Raw genomic sequence first — 27,614 nt, 5'->3', positions numbered from 1 at the left:
TGTGTGTGTGTGTGTGTGTCGGCGCATGCGCTGTGGGTGTCTCTGGGCTGGTGGCCGTTGGGCTGGGCCTGCCTTCCTTCCTTCCTTAATCCGTGCCCCGCTTTGGCCTCCGTCGGTGGGGAAGCAGCCGCCCTGGCCTCTCCGCCCCCGGGCGGGCCCTTCTTCCCTCCAGAGAGAGCCAGAGAATCGGCGACAGCGGCAGCGGCAGCGGCAGCGGCAGCATGGAGGACAAGAGCTTCACCAAGGAGCTGGACCAGTGGATCGAGCAGCTCAACGAATGCAAGCAGCTGGGAGAGAACCAAGTGCGGAGCCTCTGCGAGAAGGTAAGAGGAGGAGGAGGAGGAGGAGGAGAGGCCCTTCAGGGACACACCGGCAGCAGGGGCCTTTGGAGGAGGGGGGGAGAAAGGCGGCATACCTAAAGAGATAATAGCCCTTTTCCTGGTGGAAATGCTAAAAGTGTGTCTGGGGGGGAGGCCTCGGGAGCAGACCGAGCCAAAACGCCTCCTCCCTTTTGTAGAAGTGACCAGAGTAATAACATCAACAACAACAACAATAATAATAATAATAGTGATTTACCCGCCTCTAATAATAATAATAGTAATAATAATTACTTACCTTTCTATAATAATAATAATAATAATTACTTACCTGCCTCTAATAATGACTTACCTTTCTATAATAATAATGATGACTTACCCGCTTCTAATAATAATAATAATAATAATAAGAATGACTTTCCTGCCTAATAATAATGATGATGACTTACCCGCCTCTAATAATAGTAACAACAGTGACTCACCTGCCTCTAATAATGATAATGACTTACCTGCCCCTAATAATAATGATGACTATGATTTACCCGCTTCTAATAATAATGATGATGATGACTTACTGCCTCATGATAATGTGACTTACCCACCCCTAATAATAATTATTATTATTTAATAGCCTATAATAATAATAATAATATGACTTACCTGCCTGTCCCTATGGATCCAGGCAGGATACAACAGCAATTATTATTATTATTATTATTAATAGTTAGCAATAATAGTAATAATTTCTTACATGCCTCTTCCCATGGGTCAAGGCAGAGGGCAACAGCCATTAATAATAATAATAATAATAATAATAATAATAATAATAATGTTTTACCTGCCTCTCCCCATGGATTGAGGCAGGAACAACAACAACAACAACAACAACTATTATTATTATTATTATTGATAAATAATGTCTTACCTGCGTCTTTCCATGGAGTGAGGCCGGGACAACAGCAATTAACAAACAAACAACATCAGTTAAAGATACATCGTTTAAAGCACACATCACTTTTTAAGGGCAAATAAGATGTGTACATATTAATTCCACGTGTAAAATTCATCATTTAAAACCCACAATTTAAAAAACGTCTGGATAAGGTTGCCAGAAGAGACTGGTCTTTTAATACTCTTTTTAATTGAGAGACCATATTCAGCAGCCAAACCTCTTCTGGCAGGTCATTCCACAATCTAGGGCTGGCTGTAGAAAACGTCTTCTGGCTAATACAGTAGTTGCCAACCCAGATGTCATGGCCACCAAGGAAGACAAGGCACCGCAAAATGTACACAGTTGAAGACAAATGGAGGACATTACAAAATCAACACTAAAAATCCCCATAGAAATGTAAACTCATGCTTTTTAATCATGCTCAAAATGGAGACATTTTGGAATTCCTCCTGGACTGAAGGTTGAAATAGAGGACAGGTCCAGGCAAGGGAAGTAATAATGCCACTATATTCTGCTTTGGTCAGGCCCCACCTGGAATATTGTGTCCAGTTCTGGGCACCACAATTCAAAAAGGACATTGAGAAACTGGAGCCATGTGTCCAAAGGAGGGCGACTAAAATGGTGAAGGGTCTGGAAACCATGCCCTATGAGGAACGACTCAGGGAGCTGGGGATGTTTAGCCTGGAGAAAAGAAGATTAAGAGGTGATATGATAGCCCTGTTTAAATATTTGAAGGGATGTCATATTGAGGAGGGAGCAAGCTTGTTTTCTGCTGCTCCAGAGACTAGGATCCGGAACAATGGATGCAAGCTCCAGGAAAAGAGATTCCACCTCGACATTAGGAAGAACTTCCTGACAGTAAGGGCTGTTCGACAGTGGAACACACTCCCTTGGAGTGTAGTGGAGTCTCCTTCCTTGGAGGTCTTTAAACAGAGGCTGGATGGCCATCTGTTGGGGATGCTTTGATTGGATTTCCTGCATGGCAGGGGGTTGGACTGGATGGCCCTAGTGGTCTCTTCCAACTCTATGATTCTATGGTGATGAGATGTCCCAACCGTGTAAAAAAAAATGCTCTCAGTCATTAATTAATAGTTATGTCATTTAGCAAATAATATGTATCTGCATACTAGCCATCTAATACTACCATTCCAGCAACTGTGCACTTACCATGAAGCACTTTCCATGGAGAAATGAGACAATACTGGAGTCCTGGAGTTTTGGAAGAAAAAATCTACCAAATGTGGATAATGTCACAGTATCCCATAAGTGCAAGCCATGGCAGGGGTGGGGAGGAATCAACCCAAGGATGGGGAAAGCCACACAGAGACATGCAGGTGGCCAAAGAGCCATTTATGTGGCACATCTCTCCTCTTCTCTCCACCATGAGCTCACTCCATACCTTTCCCAGTCACCTTCCTCAGTGCCCCTTGCAGACTACAGTCCAGCAGGCTGCGAGGACCTCTGGTCATCCTGCCTTTTCCTGGGTCCCACCCAGATGTATAGTTCAAAGGAGTTAACAGCAGGAGTCAAGGAGAGGATTCTCCCAGAGGTGACATCTTTATTGTACAGTTGCAGAAAGGGTTTTTTGTGTGTGTGTGTGTGTCATGGTTAGAGTCACAGGCCTACATTCTGTCTCTTCATAAGGTATGCCACCCTGTTGTCAGCCAAGTGAATGAAAAACAGCCAGCCCCACAGATGTGTGGTGCTGGAGAAGAATCCATTGCATTCCTCATCACTATATATGGATATGAGAGCTGGACGGCAAGGAAAGCATATAAAAAGACAACCAACACATTTGAGATGTGGTGCTAGAGAAGAGTGCTGAGGATACTGTGGACAGCCAAAAAGAGAAACAAATGGGTCTTTGGCAAGATCAAGCCTGAAATCTCCCTGGAAGTCAAGATGACTAAATTGAGGCCATATCTTGGGCATATTGTGAGAAGGCATGGTTCACTAGAAAAAATAATGCTGGGAAAGGTGGAGAGAAGTAGAAAGAGAGGAAGACTATGTGCCAAATAGATGAACTCAATCAGTGAGGTCATAGGCATGAATCTACGAGACCTAAACAGGACAATGGAAGATGGAGGGGACTTGGAAATGTCTCATCCATGGGTCACCATGAGTCAGGAATAACCTGAGGGAAGTTAATAGCAGAGGGATCTACAGTATTAATGAAAACCCACCATAAAACAGTGCTACCTTTCTTGGCCAACCAAAATGTACAAAATACATGATTGCAAGCTTTCAGAGCTGCACTATCTTCTTCATCAGACAAAGATGTCAAAAATCATACAGGAGAAAGAAAAATATATGGCAATGTTAATCCTAAACCTGGATTTTGTCAAAATCTAGCTATTCTCTGTTCAGGTGTTGTTGGAGGGACATTCATGTAGGCAGATTCCTCCTCCTCCTCCTGGCCATTAAAAAAAATTAAATCCCATTGTTATGGTGGTTCTGTGCATTCAAGTCATTTCTGATTTATGGCAATCCTAAGGTGAACCTATCACAGGCCTATGTGGGCAGGTTTCATCAGATGGGTTTTGCTCTTGCCTGTCTCTGAGGCTGAGAGAGTGTGACTTGCCCAAGGTCACCCCACTGGCCGAGTGGGGATTTGAACTCTGGTCTCTAGAGTCCTAGTCCAGTGCTCAAACCATTACACAATGCTGGCTCCTCTATTAGCAAGACAAAAAGATACAGTGGACCCTTGTTATACGCTGGGGTTTGGTTCCAAGATCTCCCGTGTATAACAAAATCCGTGTATGCTCAAGTCCCATTAAATATAATGACATAGCAAAATGGTGTCCCTTATAAAAAATGGAACATCAAGGTAAATTTATACTTTTTTGTAACATTTTCAAACCGTGTATGCTTGAATCCGTGTATAAAAAATCCGTGTATAAGAAGGGCCGACTGTATGTTTCTCTTGAGATCTAACTTGCCCCTGTCCTTTGTGAAGCCACAAACCCTCCATGTTTTTACATCATGGTGTTTTGGTAAAACATGCCCAATGTAGTCCAAATTTGTAAGAAAAATGTTTTACCTACATAGCCAAATAGGTTTTAAAATGAAAGTCATGGGTAGCCCAATAATCTTTCTCATAAAGCAAGATCATTTGAGCATTTAAAATACAGCTTATTATTTTGACTCTATAAACAGCAACCCCTGTCTTGTGCTTCATCAGAAGCTGTCACCTGAGGATCCTCTCTAACCTCATTGTTCCTGAAACTGTTCCAACTTGGTTTCCAGGACTACTATTTCCAGTACTTCAGCTGCATTACTGGCAGGTCCAGAGATGGGAACTCTTTAATAAAAGTTCCATTCTCTGTTTTGTTTGTCACTTGACAGACAGACATGGAAAATATCATACAGGAGCAGGTGAGAATGCACAGTTTCCCCATCCCTAGTTTAGGCTGTGGTTGGTTGGTACAAACCAGGATGAAGTGAAGGGATATGATTCTGCCATGTAAACAGGCCAAAGGTTATAGCAACCAAAGTTTTCTGAGTAGTTCAGAAACAAAGTAGATTTTTCCAAACTCCTTGCAGTTGCACCAGAAGAAGCATGTTGGGGAGGCCCCCGTTTCATAGTTATAGGTTTAGAAGGGACCTCAAGGGTCTTCTAATCCAATCCCCTGCTATACAAGAATGTATTACTGAAGGAGTTCTGAAAAATACCCATCTATCCTCTGTTTAAAGAGCTCCAAAGAGGGAGATTCCACTGCCCTCCAACACAGACTGTTCCACTGTCAGAACAAATCTTAACAGTCGAGATTCTTCCTAATATTTATGTGGAATCTGTTTGCTTGTAATTTGAGTCCATTGCTTTATGTCCTGGTTTTGGGAGCAACAGAGAATAAATTCACTCTATCTTCTACAAGATGTCCTTTCAGATACTTAAAGATGAGTGTCATCCCTCCTCTTCATCATCTCTCCAAGCTAAGCCATACTCAGATCCTTAAGCTGTTCCTCATAGGGTTTTGGTTTCCAGCCCTCTCACAATTATAGTCACTCTCCTACCTGGATCTTTAGCATTGCATCTTAACTAGGTGTTTTTCTAGGGCCTGATATTCTGTGTTACAGCCCCTATGAAGCTGTCTGGATATGACACACAGAATGTTTAAACCCTATCAAGGTTGCTGTCCTAAATGTCATTGCTAGGGAGAAAGTCTGATGGAGCTTCATGGAAAGTCTGTGTAAACATGCTTAGGATGCCATTGAAAGTCTACAAAAATAACCTCTTGTTTACATCTTTCAACAGCTACCATCTACCTAGAAGAGACAGAATGTAAGGTTCTGTCCTTCCTTAGAACCTTTAAAAACAGGATTTGGCTTCAACAACAATTCTTTAATTGAAAGCTCCTGTGTAATGTTGTGAATATTGATTGGACTCAGTAAAAGATACTAATAAACTGACTCAACTTTCCTTGCTCCCACTTCCTAATGGAAGAACGTAGCTACCTTTACATTTTATCCCTATGATTAAATCTTTAAACTGGTAAACTAGAAATATTTGGATCTTGAGAATTACTATTTTGATATATGTTTATTGTAGCTGCAACTTCAGTGCTTGTTTTATAACAAGTCAGCAGTTTTTGTTCTCAGAAAAGTTATGTACATTCTTTGAACCAGTGTTGCAATAGTGTAGAGGTATACAGTATCTATTTTGAAACAATGCAGAATGCTTAGTACATTGATGGAGAACCTTTTACAGACCAAGTGCCCAAACTGCAACCCAGACTCCACTTATTTATTGCAAAGTGCCACATCCCTTTGGCTTTCTAGTAAGAAACTTTGGCAAACTCTGTGCTAGGGCAGTAGCATGTGTGCCCACAGAGAGGGCTCTGAGTGCCACCTCTGGCACGTGTGCCATAGGTTCGCCATCACTGGCTTAGTATATAATTTGATGAAAGCTTTGTACTTATCAAACTGTAGCTCCACATGTACTTTTTATGTGTACAGCCTGAAATGTGCAATTATTGTTGAACTTCAGTGATATTGACTCACAAGACTAATCCTAGGAGGTGGTGATCTTCACTAGCAGTATAGCACATTTGTACCATCCATTGGCTATGTTCTAGTCTTCATAATTTCACACCACAGAAACAGGTGCTGGTCAGGAACGATAATACATTTCCTCAGATTGCTCTAATAATTTCAGAGTAGTTCTAGCACTTCAGTCCTGCCAGATGTTTTTGTTGTAAAAATATTCCAAATTCAATAAAATTTATATACTGTGCCTTTTAAGGTAAGCTATAATAAGGTAATTTAATATTTAGACATGACTGGTGAAACTGAGACACAAAACAGTGTCAGCCAGCATTTAAAAAGCAAATTTAAATCCAAATGTACATTTTTTTAGAAACTTATTGAATGCCTCAGAATGCAATTTAGCAAACATTCCATTTGAGGGTGTTTGAAAGTCAAGGTGCTGCTACTAAGAATACCCCCTTTTTTGTGAACGATGTGTATAGAAAAGAGTATCTTTTTGTCTTGTGGTCTTAAATCACGGGTAGTACCACCTGGAACTGGGTTTGTTAGCAAACTGTCCATCTGATTGTATGTGGATAAACCAGCCAGAAGTCTAGCATCAAAATTCTCTGCTAGTTGAAGTTTCTTGGCCATTTTCAAGGGCAGCCTCACATATCATTCATTATAGTAGTCCAGCCAGAAAATATTGATCAGTCTATCTGTGATCTTAATTGTTACCCCACATTTTCACCAAATTGGGACTCAAGGTGGCTTACGAGATAAAAAAGCTCACACTGTGGTTCAGATATACCTAGGGCAGTGGTGACGAACCTATGGCACAAGTGCCAGAGGTGGCACTCAGAGCCCTTTTTGTGGACACACACACCATCACCCCAGCACAGAGTTTGCCTGGAAGAAGACGAGCCCTCCCTTCATCCTCCATCTTGAGGGAGAGAGAGCCAGGCTAGCTCCAACAGGCCTGCCTGGAAGAAGCCGAGCCCTCCCTCCAGTCCATCTGCCTTGGTCCAGGCCTCGGAGGTAGAGAAGACTGCTGGACCTCATCCCCTTCCCCACCACCACTCCCTTCTCCTTTTGTGTCGTGTCTTTTTAGATTGTAAGCCTGAGGGCAGGGAACTGTCTAATCAAAAAGATTGTATGTACAGCGCTGTGTAAATTTACAGCGCTTTATAAATAAAGGTTAATAATAATAATTAGAAAGCCAGAGGGACATGGCACATGGGTTTTCAGTTGCAGTTTGGGCACTCGGTCTCTAAAACATTCGCCATCACTGATCTAGGGCATGGCTTACTGCAGCCACACCACTCTATCCAGGGAAGGCTGCAACTAAGGGAAGCTGATGACAGGCCTCAGAAGACAATGTTGGGCTGAGTAGCTGTCCCAAACAGCACACCTCTTTCAGGAGGAAGTGCATTCTGATCTAGAAATAGTATCAACAGATCTCATCTGAATCAGATGACAAAGAGGAATACAGCTGAGTATCACCTTACTCCAGATCCCCACACAACATAATTCCTCTGCCTTATCTGGAAGGTGGGGAGACAAAATAGAACTTTCAACTGCAGAGAAGAGAAGCAATAACCCCAGTTAGACCTACTTAAAGGTGCCCTCGTGTGAATATTAAAGAGAAGTAGATGGGGATTTTCCAATGCTGTACCTGAAACTATATCTGATAGCTTGGTATGGAGCTTGATGGTAGAATCAGCAGAGTCTCTGGCCTATCTCTTTGGCTCAGGCTTGTGTACAAAAATGTCTCCTTACAGGTCCTTTCTTCTAGCCCTCCCCCCTTAACATCCCATAGTTTCTTTACTCAGGTTCTCAACCACTCTGTGGAGAATGTTGTTGTGGTTGACTACCCTTGAGTCAGCCGCAACTTGTGGTGAACCTATGGATGAGACATCCCCATCCACTACTGCTCTGCTTAGTTCCTGAAAATTCATGTCCGTGACCTCCCTAATTGAGTCTAGCCATCTGGTATGTGGTCTGCTCTGTCTATTGCCATTCACCTTTCCTAGAATTGTTGTCTTTTGAGTGAGTCATGCCTTCTCATTCTGTGGCTAAAGTATGGCGGCCTCAGTTTCGTCATCTTGGCTTCCAGGGAGAATTCTGGTTTGATCTGTTCTAGGACCTCTCTGTTTGTCTGCCCATAGCATCCTCAGCATTCTTCTCCAGCACCACATCTCAAATGAGTTAAAAAAATTTTTCCTTACCGGCTTTCTTCACAGTCCAGTACTCACATCTATCTGTACATGGTAATGAGGAATGCTGTGGCTTGGGCAATTCTGACTTTGGTGCTCAGTTGTACGTATGTCTTTAGTCTTTAAGATCTTAGCTAGTTCTTTCATTGTTACCCTTCGCATTCCTACTTTTCTTCTTATTTCTTGGCAGTAGTCACCATTCTGATCAGTGTTTGATCCCAGATATAGGAGCTCTTTGACTATTTCTATTTCTTCATTGTCTAGGTTAAATTTATGAATTTCTTCTATGGTCATTATTTTTGGTTTTTTATGTTCAGCATTAAGCCTACCTTTGCACTTCTTTAGTAATTGTTTTCAATCTGTGGTGTTTTCTGCTAGTACAGTGTGCCCGTGCTGTACATGGGCGCACCATACACGGATTCAAGCATATGCTGAAGCCGTGCAGCAATAAAACAAATGGTGTGTGTGCTGCACTGTGAGCATGCTCTCCATTGTTTTCAATGAGGTGTGAGCATACATCGATTTTCCTTTACACAGGGGGATCCAGAACGGATCCCCCGCGTAAGGGAAGGGCCCACTGTAGTATTGTGTCATCCATACATCTAAGAGTGTTACTGTTCTTTCCTCCTATCTTCACTTCTTCCTTTCCTGAATGCTGCTTGGGCCTCTGGGATTTCTCTTTTCATATGTGGATGGAGTCTGTGTTGTAGTATTTTGAGCATAATTTCACTGGGGAGGATTTTTCTATGTTCTCCTTCCCCTGTGCTGTTTTAAGTGGGGAAAACTTGTTTTCACATTTGGAAATGATTTCTGGTCATTTTCTGTTTTGATTAGAAATTGTTCCAAAATCACCTGGCTCTCTATCTATTTTTGGACTACAGTTTCTTCATGGGAGTCCTAGCCAGGACAGTCAGTGGTTAAGAATACTGGGATTTGCAGTTTAGAAATCTGTGGAGGGGTGCATGGTTTCCAGCCACACTCTAGTGGGTGTGAGTCTGAGCCAAAACAATGGGGAATATCTAGTGGGGAAGTGGGCTCCCTCTGTCATAGAACCTGAGCAATGCTGATGCCACATTACATGCTTGGATGGCACAGGTTGGTAGGATCCATTCCTCCTAATCCATCCACCCAGGTTCCTGTTCTAATTTGTTTGTTCTCATGTGCCTTCAAGTCATTTCTGACTTATGGCGATCCTAAGGATGCCCTGTCATGGGGTTTTCTTGGCAACTTTCTTCAGAGGAGGTTTGTCATTGCTTCCCCTGAGGCTGAGAGCATGTGACTTACCGAAGTCCTCCCAGTGGGTTTCATGGCCAAGTGGAGAATTGAACCCTAGTCTCCAAAGTTGTAGTTAAACACTCAGACCGCTACACCATTTACTGCTTTAGCTTTTATGTATTTATTTTATTTATTTAATATAATTTATATCCAGCTTTTCTACCATGTAGGAAGAAAAATATCATCAGTTAGCAGATACCAGCTGTGAGGATGAGGGAACTCAAAATACCAGTTCATATTTTCAGTTCCTTATATTGGTCCAGCACACCGTCAGTTGAAGACAATTATCATTTCTGGAGCTTCTTTGTGTGTGTTTAAATTATGGTCTTAATTTTACATTTTTGAGTCTTTAACTTGCTAAAAATAGATTTAAATATACATGCAAATCACAGCATCTTTTTAATACATTTTTAGTGTTACAGGAGATGTTCTAACCAGCTGTTTTTCATGTTATGTTATCAGGCTAAAGAAATACTTACAAAAGAGTCCAATGTTCAGGAAGTACGATGTCCTGTTACAGTCTGTGGAGATGTCCATGGTCAATTCCATGACCTTATGGAGCTTTTTAGAATTGGTGGGAAATCACCAGACACAAACTATCTCTTCATGGGAGATTATGTCGACAGAGGCTACTACTCAGTGGAAACTGTGACTCTGCTTGTAGCACTAAAGGTATGTTTTGTAAATATTTAAGGGTCAGGAAAGTTAATTTTTAGATTGCAGTGGATCCTTTCCAAATGTGAGAACCTTTGCGTTAGTTAGAACATAGCTGATTTACCCAGTGGCTGGACTGTTACATTGTCTGTCTGTTTCTGTGGCTAGGTGCGTTACCCAGAGCGTATTACAATTCTGCGAGGCAACCATGAAAGCAGACAAATTACACAAGTATATGGTTTCTACGATGAATGTCTACGGAAATATGGAAATGCCAATGTTTGGAAGTATTTCACAGATCTGTTTGATTATCTGCCTCTTACAGCTCTAGTAGATGGACAGGTAAGTTCCCCCCCATATTGTGTGGTATCTTCAGATGCCAGTAAATTAAGCCTGTATTCTGTAAACCTGGATATCAGAATTCTAACTGCTGCCTTTTCACTGCTGGACATTATCCACATAGGAAATGGGTGAAACGTGATCCTTGATGTGTCAGTGGGCACTGGGTTTCTAAAGGAGTAAAATCATAATGGGCTCATTTTAGAAGTCATGCAGTACCTTTATGCTAACCACAGTGAAGAACTCACATGATCAGAGAGAAGGGGTTGGCACAGCTCCACCAGGTCTAGCCCAGAGACAGAAGAAGGACCCTCCCTCTTTTTCACCTGCCATCGCCAGAGGGAGAGAAGAACCACTGGTCTCGATCCCTTTCCTTACTGACATTCTCTTCTCCTTTTATGTCATGTTTTTTTAGGTTGTAAGCCTGAGGGCAGGGAACTGTCTATTTAACAATTTGTAAGCTGCTCTGAGATCATTTCTAAAGAGCAGGGTACAGTGGTACCCCGGGATACGAATGCGCCGCCTTACGAAATTTCCGGGTTACGAAAAAAATCCATTTAAAAAAACTGTTCCGGGTTACGAAGGTTTTTTCGGGTTACGAAATTTTTTTTGGTGCTTTTCGGCGCTATTTCACACGAAATCGCGGCTTTTCCCCATTAGCGCCTATGGGTTTTTCGGCTTGCGAAGTATTTCGGGTTACGAAAGCGGCGGCGGAACGAATTAATTTCGTAACCCGGGGTACCACTGTATAAATAGAATAGATGATGATGATGATGATGATGATAACACAAATTGTGTCTTGCAACCCATTTTTGTACTAGTTTGATACCTTGGCTTGATAACTCCTTGAAAACTACCATATGTAAACTGATTTAAGCTTGGACAACATACTAAACCATAGTCTGATGTTATCTGAATGTAGTCCCAAACTTGGAAGGTAACTAGATCCATGTGTACTATTTTTAATATAAAGGGTGAGTAGGATATTTGATACAGAGCCATCATGGCGTTAGTGGTTTGAGCATTGGATTATGACTTTGGAGACCAGGGTTCAAATCCTGCTCAGCCATGGAACAAGGCAAAAGCTAACCCCCTCTGAACAAATTTTACCAAGAAAAAAACTTACAGTTTTTTGTGGGTTTTTCGGGCTTTGTGGCCATGTTCTATAAGAGTTTATTCCTGATGTTTCGCCAGCATCTGTGACTGGCATCTTCACAAAAAACTATGGATGCCGGCCATAAAAGCCTTCAATTTCACAAAAAAAACTTATGTTAGGATCATCTTTAGTTGGAAGCAACTTGACAACACCAGTGATATTGAATAAACTCCTTTATGTGTATCTTAAATAGCAAAGTGGGACATTAGATATTCATATGTCTAGGCTTATCTAGTATTATGACAATAGGTCTCAGGAAGCCTTTAGTGGCTGTACGCTGCACAGTTTTTCTAATACATCTGCATGGGAACAACTTGAAGCTTCCATTTCCATTTTAGCTTACTGTGTTTGAAACAGGACAAGCCCTTGATTGATTTTAACTATGGTTAGTCTAAAAAAACCACCTTTATAAATAATGGCTTAAAGTTGAATTGTTTCAACGTAGTAGCTGTGGCTAATCTAGACAGAATCTACACAAGCTAAGGAACACTTCCTTACGTCAATCGCAATCCTGTTGGAATGCACAATATTCCTCTTGTTTTGATGGGAAGACACTTTTATGAGGGCATTAAGGCAATTTATTCTACTGTTTTTGGGGAAAACCATTTTTTTAACACTGGTGGTTCAACACCCCCAAATTGAGATCATGGTTGAATCAAGGTTGGAGGAGGGTGGGACCAGGTTGGGAGTGGTCACCTAGGTCACCTGATCATCCTCGCCAAAGATGGGTTTCTTCCTTGTTCGTATCAGTGTCCAGAAAAGGTGCTGTTGCTTTTCCCCCCTGCTCTGCTGACTTCACTTTATATAGACACCCAGGTGAAAGGGAAAGCAGAGAGAGGCTATTTGATTAATTGAATATGTGAATATGTACATGTGTGGCAGAAATTAAAAAAAACCTCACATCTACTGTGTTCATGGGCCACATATAAACTGATATGGCAAACATGTGCGCACAGTCCAAAAACACTCCCTTGCACCGTTAGGGGAGTTCCATGAGACTTTCCAAATTGATTTCAGTTGAGATTAAAATAGATGTGTGTGGCAGTAAAGGGATTAAACTGGGGCATAAATACTATGCAGTGGAGCTGGCATACAGCCCTCGTGTAGATTCAGCCCTAAACAGAATTAAACACATCCGGAAGTCTCTAGGGTTTCTATCAGGAGAATGTGAAAGTTGGAAGTTTCACTGCAGCTTCTGTTCCTGACACAAAACCATGAATGCTCAGCCTCTGCTTTAGAATGTTAATAGTGTTCCTCTCACCTTGCTTTGAAACTGTGCTGAGCATAGGCTAGAATATTAACTACTGGGCACTAGTTCAAGAAAGATCAAGGAACTGGTTTTGAGTCCCACATTAGCTCCCCACATCTCAAAACCTGTACGAATGAGATGTTGTTGGGGATCTGTCACTGTTTGCAGGACCATCTCCAAAGCTGTGCTTGGGTTCCAGCTACTTCATTGAAAAAAATGTGTTTCAGGAGACCTCAGATTTAGATGGTTTTAATTTTTAGAGTAATTAATGCTTCTTTCTTAGTTTTAATCCAAGGGGAGGTAGGTACACACAGACTCATTGTCAAAATACAAGATGGTAGGGTAACGCATTTAATTTAATCCTGTTTCTCTCTCTCCTTCAGATATTCTGTCTCCATGGTGGTCTTTCTCCGTCTATAGATACACTGGATCATATCAGAGCTCTTGATCGTCTGCAGGAGGTCCCACATGAAGTAAGAACAATAAAAATGTATTATAACCTTATTGAAATGTTGGACTTTCAGCTTTTCCCCTTGCTTGAATGCAAGTACTTAGAAAAACTGGGAGTGGCTAGTGCTTCAACCCTTGTTTACTCTTAACTCGGAAAAAGTCCTGTAGAACTTGATGGGTCTTTCTTCTCAGTAGGTGTGTACAATATTGTTGTGGAAGAGGAGGAGTTAGTGTGTGTCAAAGAGAAACATATAAGTTAAATTAACTGAATTTTAAATAATAATAATAATAATAAAATTTTTATTTATATCCCGCCCTTCCTGCGATCAGGGCGGCTTACAACAGGGTTAAAAACAACAAGCATAAATACCGATTGTCCTAGGGGAAAAAACCAGAGTGATGAAAATGTCTACTTTGACTCTGATAATAGTAGGAGAGTACAGTACCATGTTCTGAAACTGATCTTTTTTCATCATGTTTATTTAATACTACACCCAGAATTAATTATCTAAATAGTGGTCAGTCGTATTATCATGCACCTCTAATACTTTTTAACAGAGAGGTTCTTAGAACAGATTATTATCCACACTTCACAGTTGAAATATTTGGCTTATTCAGTTGCCTAGCTGCTTGGTTAACAAAAACACAGCTGGTTAATTCAGAACAATTTAGTATTTATTAACTGCAGAATGGATGGGCAACTTGTAGTCCTTCACATATTTTTGGAGTAACTCTCAAAGCCCTAACCATTGGCTATGGCATCTAATGCTGATGGGCGTTGTAAGCCAGAAAGGACCAAGGCTATTTACCTGGTTTAGAAAGTTTCTAGTACTGTACAAAGATTTTTTTTTCAGCAACAAAGGGTACATCTACACTCTAGAAATAATGCAGTTTGACACCATTTTAATTTCCATGGCTTCATTGTGCAGAATCCTGGAATTTGTAGTTTTGTGAGGCACCCGCACTCTTTGGCAGAGAAGGCTAACAACCTTGTGAAACTACAAATCCCATCACAGGCACTTAATATGGTGTCAAACTGCATTATTTCTATAGTGTAGATGCAACCAAAGGGCTGGGAAGGTTTTTGGGAAGTCAGGGTTTAGTAACTTTAGAAGTAAGAGAACTGTAATAACCTCCATCCTGCACAATAGATTGCATTGAGATTTGGCATCAGCTTTGCCTTTGCAGAAGTTAATTTTTTGCTCATTTTGAATAATATCTTGGATGTTGGTGTATTGATAATGGTTGTGTTAATTATTTAGAACAGGGGTGAGAATAGTGTGGTCCATGGATTGTGTTTACCGTATATACTTGACTATAAGTCGAGAAATTTATGCCCCAAAATGTACTCCAAAATCAACAATCGACTTATGGAAGAGTCAATAGGTTACTACTGCTGATAAAGTTAATAAAAAAAAGTTCCACCTTTCTCTGTGGCCAAGTAAACAGCTCCCTGTTTGAGTCCTGGCGCCGGCAGCCTCTCCTCTCTCCACAAGAGAATGTGTGTGTGTGTGTGAGAGAGAGAGAGAGAGAGATGGGACCACCCGACTTACCGGGTTGGTCCTGTTGCTGCGGTGGAAGGGCCAGGTTCTGTGGAGGGGGGGGACGATGGTGGAGGGCAGCTTGCCTGGCAGCCCTGGGCCCATGCTGGTTCCCTCCTGGCGCTGGGCGCCTGGCTCCAGCAAAAGGCGCGGCGCTCCATGTCGACGTGGTGTGGACTACATCTCCCAGACTCCTCTGGGAGCTGGGACAGAGCGCCACGCCACTGGGCCACTTCCGAGCTGGGGGACTCCAACTCCCAGCCTCCCTTGCTCTGGGGAAGTGGCCCTGATTTGCTGATCACAGGAGTGTGGCTCCTGATTGGCCCAGCGGCCGGGAGGGGAGCGGGCCCGCCCGGCTTCTCGGCCATTCATTGGCCAAGAGGCCTATTTAGGCCTGTGTTGCCCTGGCGATCGGCGCCATTTTTGCCTCTCCTCTCTCCGTGTGTGTGTGTGTGAGAGAGAGAGAGAGAGAGAGATCCTTCAGCCTTCCCTCACAGCTGCAGCTAAAAGGAGCTACTGAGGGAAGGGAGAGGGATGCAGAGAGAGGGAGCATACCCAGGCTTGGACCCCGTTTTTTGCAAGTCATGGGTCTGGAAACGCTGGACTTAAAAGCAGGGAGAAAGCAAGGCTGGTTGATGTCCTCCTTTTTTATTTTGCTAGCCAAGGTCTAGAAATGCTGGGGTTAAAAGCAGGGAGAAAGCAAGGCTGGTGCCCCCCTTTTTTTTTTGCAAGCCATGAGCCTGGAAATGCTGATGCAAAGAGCGCTCTGTGTGTGTGTATGCACCCAGACTTGTTTCCCCAGGCTGATACTGTGACCCTTGAGAGAGGTTCAGAGAGGGAGATGTAGAGCGGGAAGTGGTGCTTTGTTTTCCCCTTTAGATCTTTTGTAACATGCCCTCGACTTATCCACGGGTCATATCAAAATCCATGATTTTGGCCTCAAAAACTGCCCTCGACTTATACATGAGGTTGACTTATACATGCGTATATACGGTATATTAAGATGGATTGTGTGCAATCCTGAACACCCTCATGGATCCTCCAAAGCACCCAATACCTCTCTTTTAAAATTTGATCACCATCACGTGGCATTAAACAATAAATATGGCTATTTGAGGTATTCCTAGAGTCAGTTATGATCAGCAAAGTGACAGATAAAATATCCTGGCTGCAGCTCCTAGAGCCACAAATGGCTTGTGCAGCCTTCCAGGCTGTAGAGAACGCTCAGCCTCAGCTTTAGAATGCTAATATTGTTCCTCTCACCTTGCTTTGAAACTGTGCTAAGCATAAGCTAGAATATTAATCATTGGGCACTAGTTCAGGAAAGATCAGGGAACTGGTTTTGAGTCCCACATTAGCTCCCCGCCTCTCAAAAAGCGTACGAACAGGATGTTGTCAGGGGTCTGTGCCAACCTCATGGGTGTTGCACACCCCTGATATTGCACGTATGCTGGTCAGAGAATCAGCTTATAGCATCCAGTTGGCACTGAACCCAGGGATATGGCTCTGCTTCATTCCCTCCATCCTTGCGCCAGGAAAGCTGTGAGCACTGTTTGCAGGTCCATCTCCGAGGCTTTACTTGGGTTTTAACAGTGGTAAAACCACACATGGTTCCCACCAATCTCAGAAATAAAAGCAGGCATTCGCAACTGGGGAAAGACATGACGATTAGCTGTTGTTACCTCACCTCTTGACCAGATCAGAATAATGGGGAATCTCTTCCTGTTTGGGAGCACAGCTGCATGACAAATCCCCAGGGTGTGGGGCTGTAGAGGAGAGGCATTGCAAGATTCTTTGTGGTCAGGTTGGTACTACTTGCAAGGTGTGTTAGGCCACAAGTTAGGGGTGCCTCCCCTAATTTAATATTTTTGCCCTAATCCGTTTATGGCATATTTTAATTGGATTAAATACCAGTAAAGGTCATGAAACAGTGCTGGTGGAAGCTGGGCTCCTCCTTCCTCCTTTTTCAGTCCCTCCTTCCTGAAAAGATTCTCCCAAGGTTGTGGTTCAGGGAATTATAGGGAGAACCAGGTGGAGGCTTGGAAGTCCTGCTAGCTCAGTGTTTGCACTTGTAACAGTACAAAGCATATCAGTAACATGTGCATGAAGCCCTACAATGAACTCTGATAGTGTATGGGCTTTATAAAACTGATGCCATAATTTGCTAGATCAGTCACTTCTTGAGATTGTACATTGCTTTTAATGGAAGGGTGTGGGGCCTTTAAATAAAACATTGCATTTGTGTGCACACATCTAAAATGATATCCAGTTGCTTTGCATGCAAGAGCTGATCTTGCAGGATTCTGGCATCTCTCAGCTGTTCTCTTGAATTCTGTTTCTTCATTTAATTCTCCAGTTTCCTTTCAGGAATGAACTGGTTTTTCTCAGTATCTTGACTTTTGGCTGATGATTTCAATCTAGTTTTTACTTTCATTTCAGTTCAACCTTAGTACCCCTTTATCATTTTTATCTCCAAGCAGCAGTATTTATTTTCTTTTCAACTTCTTTTTGTCTGCTAATATATAAATAAAATGGTGCTCTCTTACACTTTTTGATGTTGAGTATCATCTACTGTATTCTGAAGACATTTTTCTGATTTCTTACTTCCAATTTGCTGTTCTTAAAACTGAGTTCAATTCCTCCCCCCCCCCCCCCCACCCGTTTCATCTGTGTCTACCCTTGCTGGTAATACTACCCTTTCCTCTTGTTCTTGAAACTGGAAGTGTTTTGTTTCTTCTTTTTCTTGTTAAATTTCTGTTGATATTTCCTGACTTTTAATGCTTCTAATCCATTTTCTCTGTTGATACTGTCTAGCTGTTAAACATTCTGAGAAATATCCAATGCAGCAGAAACAGACTTATTTCTCTATACAGCATCCTTCTTCAACCTAAACCCCACTATATTCCACATGGTCCTCAAGTCCCCCAGTGAAGACGTGGGTCACATGCAGGGAGGAAAATTCATTTTACTGCTGGTGTCCTATGGTGGCCAAACAAGGATGGAGACAGCCTCCTGATTTTATTTGAAGACTGTACACATTTTTTCCTGCTTTACTACTACAGTATAAAAGTTTTTCTGTTATACTCAAAATACAATTGATTTAAAGATATGCAAGAGCTAATACTTGATAAGTTACATTTTGTTTCAGTTATCTGTTATTCTTAATCTGTACATACAGTGGACCCTTGTTATACGCTGGAGTTTGGTTCCAAGATCCCCCGTGGATAATAAAATCTGTGGATGCTCAAGCCCCATTAAATATAATGACATAGCAAAATGGTGTCCCTTATAAAAAATGGAAAATCAAGGTTTGATATTTGAAATTTATACTTTTTTGGAACATTTTCAAACCGTGGATGCCTGAATCCATGTATAAAAAATCTGTGTATAAGAAGGGCCGACTGTACAGTACATATTTATTATTATTATTATTAACCTTTATTTATAAAGCGCTGTAAATTTACACAGCGCTGTACATACAATCTTTTAGTTAGACGGTTCCCTGCCCTCAGGCTTACAATCTAAGAAGAGAATCACATACTTGATGGATTGAGTTTACACTCTGTTTCTTTCCCAAAATGGGATTCATGACAGTTAAAATGTGATTCAAGGAAATTTTATTGTTGTTTTTTAACAGGGCCCAATGTGTGATCTCTTGTGGTCTGATCCAGATGATCGTGGTGGCTGGGGAATTTCTCCACGTGGTGCAGGCTACACGTTTGGTCAAGATATTTCCGAAACATTTAATCATGCCAATGGGCTTACATTGGTATCTCGTGCTCATCAGCTTGTAATGGAGGTATGGTTATTATGATCCCCCTGTTACCTGAGGTTTAAACCTTGAGAAGTTGCTTTTCTCCTAGAAAGAAAATGATTATATACAATCTCAGCTCAGCCGCTGTGCAAGTAGGAATTTAGTATTCATCAAGAGTAATTAAGTTACTTTTCAAATTAAGTTAATTTGGATTTGTCATTTGTCTTTGCTAGTCTCTCCAACAGCTAATCTGGTTAATAAAGAGGTGGGCAAAATATGCTTCTGATTCTACGAGTAGATCTTTGGATGATGACGACAACAACAATAATAATTTCTAGTAGATTGGCAAGGACTTCTGGCTCCAAGTTTTTTGACAGTAGTAGTATGATTTGCAGTAGAATGACCTGATCCAATTACACTACTGAAAGGAAAGAGGTTGTAATTACTAGGAAGGATTTTTGTATATAAACTGTAGTTCTAGTACTACTTGCTCAGTTCAGAATTTTTCTAAGCATACTTTCTGCACCAGACTCCAAGCTCTAGCTACCACTCCTGTAATAAACATGCAGTTGTGACGGTTACTAGTTTATGCGAATTTTAATGTACACGTCTTTAAGGGACCTAAGGGAAAGTGTCGTGTTCATCAACACAACATTTTTCCTTTGTCAATTGAAGGACATTGCCTGTGGTTTGCAATTGATAATACAACCACATAGTAAAGGTTGATGGCATTCGTTAGAAAGCTTTAGAAACAAATCACAATTCTTTTTAGAAAGTAATAAACACTTGAAATGTTAGTATCTGAAGGAGTGTGTCACATTGTGCCCTTCATAAGAGTTTGAATATTAAGATTTCATACATTATTTGGGCTAGCTTAAAACACGTTTTCTCTGTTACTCTGAAACATGTTGTATGATAATAGTCAAGATATTTGAAACGGATGGATGAAGTGAGGCGTTTGCTGATGAACTGCCTTTTAAACTACTCACATCTTTTTTCTTTTTTAAACGCTACTAAAAACATTTCCCCTCTGTTGCAGGGCTACAACTGGTGTCATGATCGGAATGTGGTCACCATTTTCAGTGCACCTAATTACTGTTACCGCTGTGGGAACCAGGCTGCCATCATGGAACTAGATGACACTTTAAAATATTCCTTGTAAGAAATACTTAGCTTGTTTTGACAGTTCAGGCTGGGGTCAAGAAGAGAGTAATTTTTCTACCTTGTTCTAAGTGTGTAGACAGAAAGCACAGGACTTTGCACTGTGAACACTAGGGAGTACCTGATGGTTTAAAGCAGGGATGGGCAACTGTGGTGGGGTCAGGGTTACATTTAGACATCTAGAACTAATCAGATGTGCACCTTTTAATTTTTTTAAAAAATCTGGCCATTATAGAGTGAATACCTTTGAGTGAGAACAGGACTGGAGGGAGGGATGCAGAAGAGTTTACAGGCAAGAAATAAGATTCTAAGACAGGACTGGAGTGGGAGGGATGGAAGTAGGGAGTGGGAGAATTTGCACAATATTTGCTCACCACAGCAGATGAGGATTGTGCTGGCAAGCATTATTCACTGTTTAAAGCATCAAAGGTCTCCACTTTGCAGGGGTAGAACTACAGAGACTTATTTGTGGGGGCATTTTGCCCACCCCTGGTTTAGAGCAAGAGAAAGCAAAAATGAGTCGTTTTGAAACTTATTTGTTGAATTTAAACTTAAGAGCCTACTTAATATGGGAATTCCATGGATCACTTAAGTGAGAAATACTGTTCAGTGCTGATTTAGTACAAATTGAGAAGGTGGGAAAGAAGTATAAACAAATAATGGACGGCATCTGAAATTGTGGTGACAAAAGGGAATTTGTGGAAGATGACCTCCGCCAGCTCCCAGGGGGTCAGTGAACCATCCTGTGTGAGGTAGACAGTGGCCGGTGTGTGTGTGTGTGTGTAAGTATCTATGTACAAACACCCTCCTGTCATCATCATGACACTGGAAGTTACCCAGTAAGCTAAACTAAAATTAATACGTTAAACCTGTGATGGCGAACCTATAGCACACATGTGAGAGAAGGCACACACAGCAATTTCCCCTTGCACGCAGAGGCTGGGGAGGAAGAGGTGCTGTTCCTCCTCCTTCCCGGACATCCCTAGCCTTCAGCTGCCTCTCCAGAGCAGCGCAGGGTAAAGGAAGAGATAGAGACACACACTCCCCCCCCCCCCCCCCCCCCCGGTCCACCTTCAGGCCTTCAACTGTCTTTGGAGAGGCAGCTGAAGGCCCGGGAGGACAGAGGAAGAAGTCTTGCCCCTTGAGGGTGGAAGCCCCACCTCGGTGCCAGAAGACCTTTTAGTTTGGGCATTCAGCCCCTAAAAGGTTTGCCATCACTGCCTTAAACCCCAAAGACACTTAAATTAGTCTTTTATTTCACTGGAACACTCTTTCATACTTGGGTTGCTGCTCAAATATAACAATTGAGAAACAAACTAAATTTATAGTTTTTTGTGGGTTTTTCGGGATATGTGACCATGTTCTACAAGAGTTTCTTCCTGACGTTTCGCCAGCATCTGTGGCTGACATCTTCAGAGAAAACTGAATTTTTTAAAACTTAATTTACTTTGTTATAGATAGTACATTATATTGTTTTCCTTTGTTCATGTAGTGTTGCTAAGCAAAGCCTTTCAGTGTAGTCCTTCCGGTTCAGACCTATAAAACTAGGAAAAATGCAAAGAAGCATTTGTTCTGTTGAAATTCTCAACTTGGGCTGGATTGACACATGGGCGAGGGGGATTGTAACTAGTAAAATGCATCACTTGAAAGCAAACATCTAATTCTTTTCCCTCTTTCAACAGCCTTCAGTTTGATCCAGCACCTCGCCGTGGAGAACCTCATGTTACTCGGCGCACCCCAGATTACTTCCTATAAATATGTTCTCCTTGGTTTGGCCTTGAGCAGTAGTAGTACACCTGTCATTTTTTTGAAAAGCAACAATTTATGTGATAAGTTGGGGTCTGTCTCAGCAAAGCCTCTTCATGGACCAAACTGTGCCATAATGAGGATGAGCAGCTTTGAGCACAACTTAAAATTGACTTCAATACACTAATCAATCCTTTATCTACCAGTCCAACAGCCAGTTTGCCTGCTCTTTAACTGTAGTAATCATTTTCTTCTGGACTGTTCAAAGAGGAAAGGTAACTAACTCGTCTCCCTTTCATGCTTACTTGTAAATTTTAGTTGTAGTGTTTAACTGGCATGTATTAACGTTTTGAAGTTTAAGAAAAATGCACAAACTAACTTCCCTCTTAAGCCTATTGCCCTCTATTTTATGGACATAAGTAACTTAACTGGAGAGAGAAAAAATCTTCTTGGGAGTATGTTGTCATAAGCTTTCCCTCCATTTAAACTAGATTACTGTTCTGTGTTGATCCTTTTTTTCTGTATATTTGTCATGAAAGTGCTTGCATCTTATTTGATGTAATTAAACAAATAAACTTGCAGATCATTATTCCAAACAGATGGGTATTATAAACAGGCAAAGTTTGTCTCTCTCATACACAACTTAATTCAGGAGGTGAGAAATTGTCAGAATACTGTCTCAGTTTGCTTCCATTAAATATTTATTAAACACTTGGATTTAAACACTTAGCAACTGACCTGATTTTACTTAGTTTCATGATATTATAAAGGTAGTAACTTGTTTTTTTAGGGACAAGTTTCATCTTCCCAGTCTTAATACAGACACAACTATGTGCAAGATTTTTTTAAGCAAGTCATGTTTGGTATACAAGTTATTTTTAGATACCTGAAGGAGAAAGTTCACACTAAAGTACATGTGTCTTGCCATTTCCCATCCTTGTAACCTTGAGAACAGATTACATTAATGGAGATTATAACTGAATGAGAACTAATTTCCCAATATATATGGGTAGAACATCCCATAATGTGGGTAGCTCTCCCACTCACTCCAGTAGTGTCAGGATCTGGCCATTCTCTTTAGTTCAGTAAATCAGTCTTCCATATTTTAACAGCAAAACTTTATTTCATTAACCAATGACTTCTGTAGACAGAACTACCATATGCCCCATCTGCAAGCATACAGTATGCAATACACTTGCCCTGTAGTTCACAGACTTTTCTTTTCTTTGCTCATAAACCAAAACATTCCTGCATTCACTCTCTTGTACATTATGTCCCTATCACACACTTCTCTTTCAGGCTTCCCATGAGACTGGCCTTGGTGAATATCAGTACTAGCATCCTCCCCTGCACGTCTGATTATTATTTAGCCAGACAATTATTTTTCCTTGTACAAATACTACAAATCCCATCCGGTTTATCACCGTGCCTGTCATTCTTGCAGTATCATGTTTGTGATACTGCTAACATATTTGTAGTCAAATCCAGCTGTTGTAAAATATAAGCATAGACAGTATCATAACCAAAGAAAGGGAAAACAGCAAACAATTGCAAGCCACTTTTTGGGCAGGATCTGAGACATCTCCAAGCACCCCTCTCCTTGACAAGTAGGTAGGAAAATGAAAAACATTCCAGTGTCGCCCACATGGAAGGAGCAACCCTAGCAGGCAATCTTTTTCCGGCCTACCACTTTGATAGGATGTGCTTTCTTCTGCTCTATTTAGTCACTGCAGCCACTCCTGGCTCCTGTCCTTCCATGTAATGCTTTTCCTCTCCTCAACCTTTCTTCATCCTTTCTTGGCTTCTATTTCTGTCTCCTATATTTACAAAACAAGACAAAACAAAAACCTCAAACTTTTAGCTTTAACTTGTAGTCAAACCCTATTTTGTGTTTAGCCTCCAGTGCCTTCCCCACCCCCTCCCTTCCATCTTTTTCAAGAGCGCAGACCAGTGGGATGGCAAGGCTACAGCGAATGGAGGAGAGAATTTCCAGCCTCGATGGTGACTCTCCTCCCTTCTGAACCCACTCCTCCATCATCTGTGGTGGGAGGTCAGAAATTCCCATAATAACAGGAAAGGGACCATGGGAACAGATCTCCGTGTGCCACTACTGCCCATGCTGGAACGAATTGGGGCCAAGGAGCCAAGCGACACTGAAGATGATGGGGAAAGTGCTGCTACCACTCAGCCTGAAATGGGCCAGGGGTTAAGGAGGTAACACTGAAGAAAATGGGTAAGTACTCCCCCCCACCCATGGCTGGCAAGGAACCTCCTCTGCTCTGGACAGTGATAGCCCAGGAAGCCACCACCATTGTCCAGACAGCTGTGATCATGCCATCAAGCCAGTTATCTCCAAGGGTGGATGCAGGGCAGATAGACAGTTGGTCCATTTATCCCCCTTTTCCCCAAACCAGAAATGCGCAGCCCTCTGACATTCAGAGGGAACTCTTTCAGGGCCTGGGAACACTATGGCATAAAGTACGCAGGAGCACAGTTACCTCGCACCATGGCAGAGACATCCTCTTCCAGCCCCAAGGACCACCATCTTGGCCACATGAGCAATAAAAGTCCTAAGCAAGGCCTGGCAGAAACAGAAGTAGACACCTTGGCCTTTAACTCCAAGCAGTTTAATAGATTCAGCCAGGCTGCTGGACAAGAGACAAAAAGAGTCTTGCTGTATCTCCATGCTGGCTAGAATAACACTCCTCGGGGGAGAAATGTGGTAATGCTGATTCTTCCATTGCCTCTTTGGAAGAAGAGGTGGGAGAGGGAGCTACAGCAGTCTTCATGTCCATGCCCTTATTCCAGCAAGTGATTTTTTCTGGTGTTGCTGAGAAGGGCAGTCAAATCTGGACTCTTCCAGAGAAGTGAGGGTGCACCCTAAAGCAGCCCCATTGGAGGTTCTGTCCCTGGCTGATTTTAGGGATGTAGTGAGGGAAGAAGGAAACAAGCCAGCCTCCAACAGGCCTAATCCAGATTAGTTAAAAAGCTTCATGGCTTTCTATGAAGATTTGATCTGCTCTAGGACCCATTTATTTGTCTTTTTTGGCCATCTACAGTATCATCAGCACTCTTCTCCAGCACCACATCTCAAATGAATTGATTTTCCTTCTATCCATGTTCCTCTCTGTCTAGCTCTCACATCTATATGTTGCAACAGTGAATACAATGGCTTGGATGATTCTAACCTTTGTGCTCAGTTATATATCTTTACACTTTAGGATTTTATCTAGCTTTTTCACGTCTGCTCTTCCCATTCCTGATTTTCTGGTATATTTTCTGCATACAGGTTGAACAAATAGAATGCAGCCATGTGTCATCCCTTGGCCAACTGGAAACCATTCTGTTTCTCCATATTCTAACAGTAGGCTTTTGTCCTAGGTACAGATTCTTCATCAGGATTATAAGATGTAGCAGCACTCCCATGTTCTTGAGAGCTGTTATATATGTCCTTTCATTTCTGATTTATCCTGAGGGGCTTTTTCCATTGCCTTCCTCTGAGAATGGGAGTGTGCAACTTATCTGGGGGTTACCAGTGGTGGGTTGTTGTTCATTTTCTTCTGGGTCAAGTGCAGATTTGGGCCTGTTTTCCCAGACCCAATTGACCACTCAAGACTACCACACCATGCTGTCTGCTAGCACACATGCTCAAGTTAATACACTATATGGCTTCATATAGGGAGTCACTAAGAACTGATTCTTCCTCTGCTTTTCTGTAACAGAAGGTTAATCCTACCAAGTCCTTTATTGGTTTTTAATGACTGAAGAGTCCTCAGTCATCCAGTAGGATGATAAATAACCTGTTGACATGAAGTTAAAGGGTTAAGTTGCTGGTAAGTTCTTCCTCAGCTGAAGTCAAATATAATTCTGGAAACAGTTCCTGTTAACACAAGGTGCATCCATTCATTTGTAAGGACTCACCAGTTCCACATAGAGCATGTTAACCTAATATTTCCCTTAACTAACCATGGCAATAGTCATATTTTATATTGGTCTGCAGGTGATCCAAGTAAAGATTTGATCATCAGTTCTTTCACCATCTTGGAAGTCAAGATGCTTACACTGACACTGTTGTACTTTGTATATGAGGAAAAATGAATAATTAAAAAAGACAGTGTTGCTAGAAAAAAGATAGAGGGCACAAAAAGGAGAGGAAGACTGCATGTAATATGGTAGACTCAATCACGGAAGACATGTGCCTGGGCCTGTAGGATCTGAGCAGAGACGTTGAGGACAAGGGATCTTGGTGATGTCAAAGGGGACTTGGGGCAGTTAACAACTTCTAGGGGTTGTTCATGCCCCATAGGAAACACTAGAAGGTTTTCCTTTTTCCTGACTATTGGAGAGAGTGGGAGGAGCTACCAAAGTTATAGGATGTTCAACCCTCACCTGCTGGAAATGGACATATCCCAGGTAAGATACAAGGTTCCATTTTACATGATATGGTAAAGTTCAACTTCTTGCAAGAAAAAAGCCTATTTCTAACTATTTTGGTTGCAAAGAGACAAATTTGGTGTTGGAATCTAGAATGAGAATAGTGGCATAAGACTAAAGAGGTAGAATTACGTTGCTCTACATAGTTAGCATCATACTTCTCTTTGAAAACCATGACAACTGGAATGAGATCCAGTTGCAGATCCGTATGTAGTTGCCTGGGTTTTCTTTTTCCATTATAGTTGTTCCTGTGCAGTGTTTACACTTGCACTTCATCACAGCTGTTTTCCTCCCTTTCCTTGGTTAATGCAAAGGATGGATATACAAAGGATGGATTTGGGAGTTTGTAGATATATCCAGACAGAGGGCTAACAACACAAATAGCCAAAAGACATTGTGGACCTATTCCATCTTTTCATGGGCCATAAACAAAATGTACAAGTAGTAGGACACCAGTTACAAAAGGCAGACAACATCCTAGATTGAGCAATCACTGACAGCAGTCCCACCAGAATACTTACACTATTATCATAGGCATCTCCCTTGCCTGCACTTTCTCCCCTATGTACAAGAGCAGCTAGGGAAATTTACTTAGGCGTGTCTTTGTTCTCCCAGGTCCTCTTGCACACCTAGTGCAAAAAGAGCAAAGTGTTCTTTCTTTTCCAGGTGGTCAAGTGCACCTGGACTAGAATCCAGCATAGTCTCAGGTAATGATATGCAGGAAGAACAGTGTATCTCCTTATGTAATATTAAAAGTACATATGCTGCTCAACCTCAATATTACACAGACATGTCAGCAAAATAATCCTAGCTGACATGTAGTCCTCATCTCTTCACCAAAGTTCCATGTTTGAGTCAGGACAATTGCGGAACAAAACCCTTGTCTGGAAACACTCCGTATTTGAGAAGAGAATGACCATTTCAGCTCTCTCACTTTTAGTGAGAATTATTAAAACACTTTATTTCATCCAAGTAGGCAGACCACACCAATTTGAGCATAGATTTCCTGGTGCTTGGGAAAGTAATTCCATCACATTTCAGCTGCAGTAAAAAAAAAAGAGAGAAAAAAAAGGGGGGGGGTAGCTGTGTATGTAAAGAAGAAAACATGATTCTGTAAAGATTAGTCTTTCATTTAGAAAATATTTCTGTAAGCTTCAGCCATATTTAGCTTTTTAACGAAGCGTAACCAGCTCTTCGGATGAAGTTGGGTGAATGGCCACAGTTCGATCAAAGTCAGCCTTTGTTGCTCCCATTTTGACAGCCACTGCAAAACCCTGGAGCATTTCATCGCATCCCAACCCTTGCATGTGAAGTCCAACAACCTTAAAACACAAAACCATACTCGTGTTAAACATAGAACTCATCCTTTCTACTTCCCAAGGAATTTTCTTTACAAAGATATACC

The 27,614-nt window shown here is 41.7% G+C and overlaps 2 protein-coding genes across 2 annotated transcripts in view; one reads left to right on the top strand and one right to left on the bottom strand.

Moving 5' to 3' along the window:
• Window positions 1–15: 15 nt before the first annotated feature.
• PPP2CB (protein phosphatase 2 catalytic subunit beta) lies at window positions 16–22,371 on the top strand. Its single transcript, XM_042451839.1, has 7 exons — window positions 16–323; window positions 10,188–10,397; window positions 10,548–10,721; window positions 13,507–13,596; window positions 18,752–18,913; window positions 19,908–20,026; window positions 21,712–22,371. Exons 1-7 carry the CDS (start codon window positions 222–224, stop codon window positions 21,782–21,784), a joined length of 930 nt encoding a protein of 309 aa, XP_042307773.1. The 5' UTR covers window positions 16–221; the 3' UTR covers window positions 21,785–22,371.
• A 4,757-nt stretch (window positions 22,372–27,128) lies between these two features.
• GSR (glutathione-disulfide reductase) overlaps window positions 27,129–27,614 on the bottom strand; it is a 30,558-nt gene continuing 30,072 nt past the window's right edge. The window contains exon 13 of the mRNA XM_042451362.1: window positions 27,129–27,531. Within this exon, the coding sequence (XP_042307296.1) occupies window positions 27,382–27,531 (150 nt within the window). The 3' untranslated portion in view covers window positions 27,129–27,381. The remainder of the gene's footprint in view (window positions 27,532–27,614) is intronic.

This window comes from Sceloporus undulatus, chromosome 2, assembly GCF_019175285.1.
Source record: "Sceloporus undulatus isolate JIND9_A2432 ecotype Alabama chromosome 2, SceUnd_v1.1, whole genome shotgun sequence".
In the NCBI taxonomy this organism is placed as follows: domain Eukaryota; kingdom Metazoa; phylum Chordata; class Lepidosauria; order Squamata; family Phrynosomatidae; genus Sceloporus; species Sceloporus undulatus.
The sequence above is the reverse complement of the archived record's forward strand: the minus strand, read 5'-3'. Positions and strand labels throughout refer to the sequence as shown.

Excerpts from the sequence above, each read along its gene's own strand:
- PPP2CB (XM_042451839.1), top strand. The coding sequence starts at position 222 with ATGGAGGACAAGAGCTTCACCAAGGAGCTGGACCAGTGGATCGAGCAG. Across the intron at positions 10,398-10,547 it reads CTCTGCTTGTAGCACTAAAG|GTGCGTTACCCAGAGCGTAT; the intron begins GTATGTTTTGTA and ends TTCTGTGGCTAG. Across the intron at positions 18,914-19,907 it reads CTCATCAGCTTGTAATGGAG|GGCTACAACTGGTGTCATGA; the intron begins GTATGGTTATTA and ends CCTCTGTTGCAG.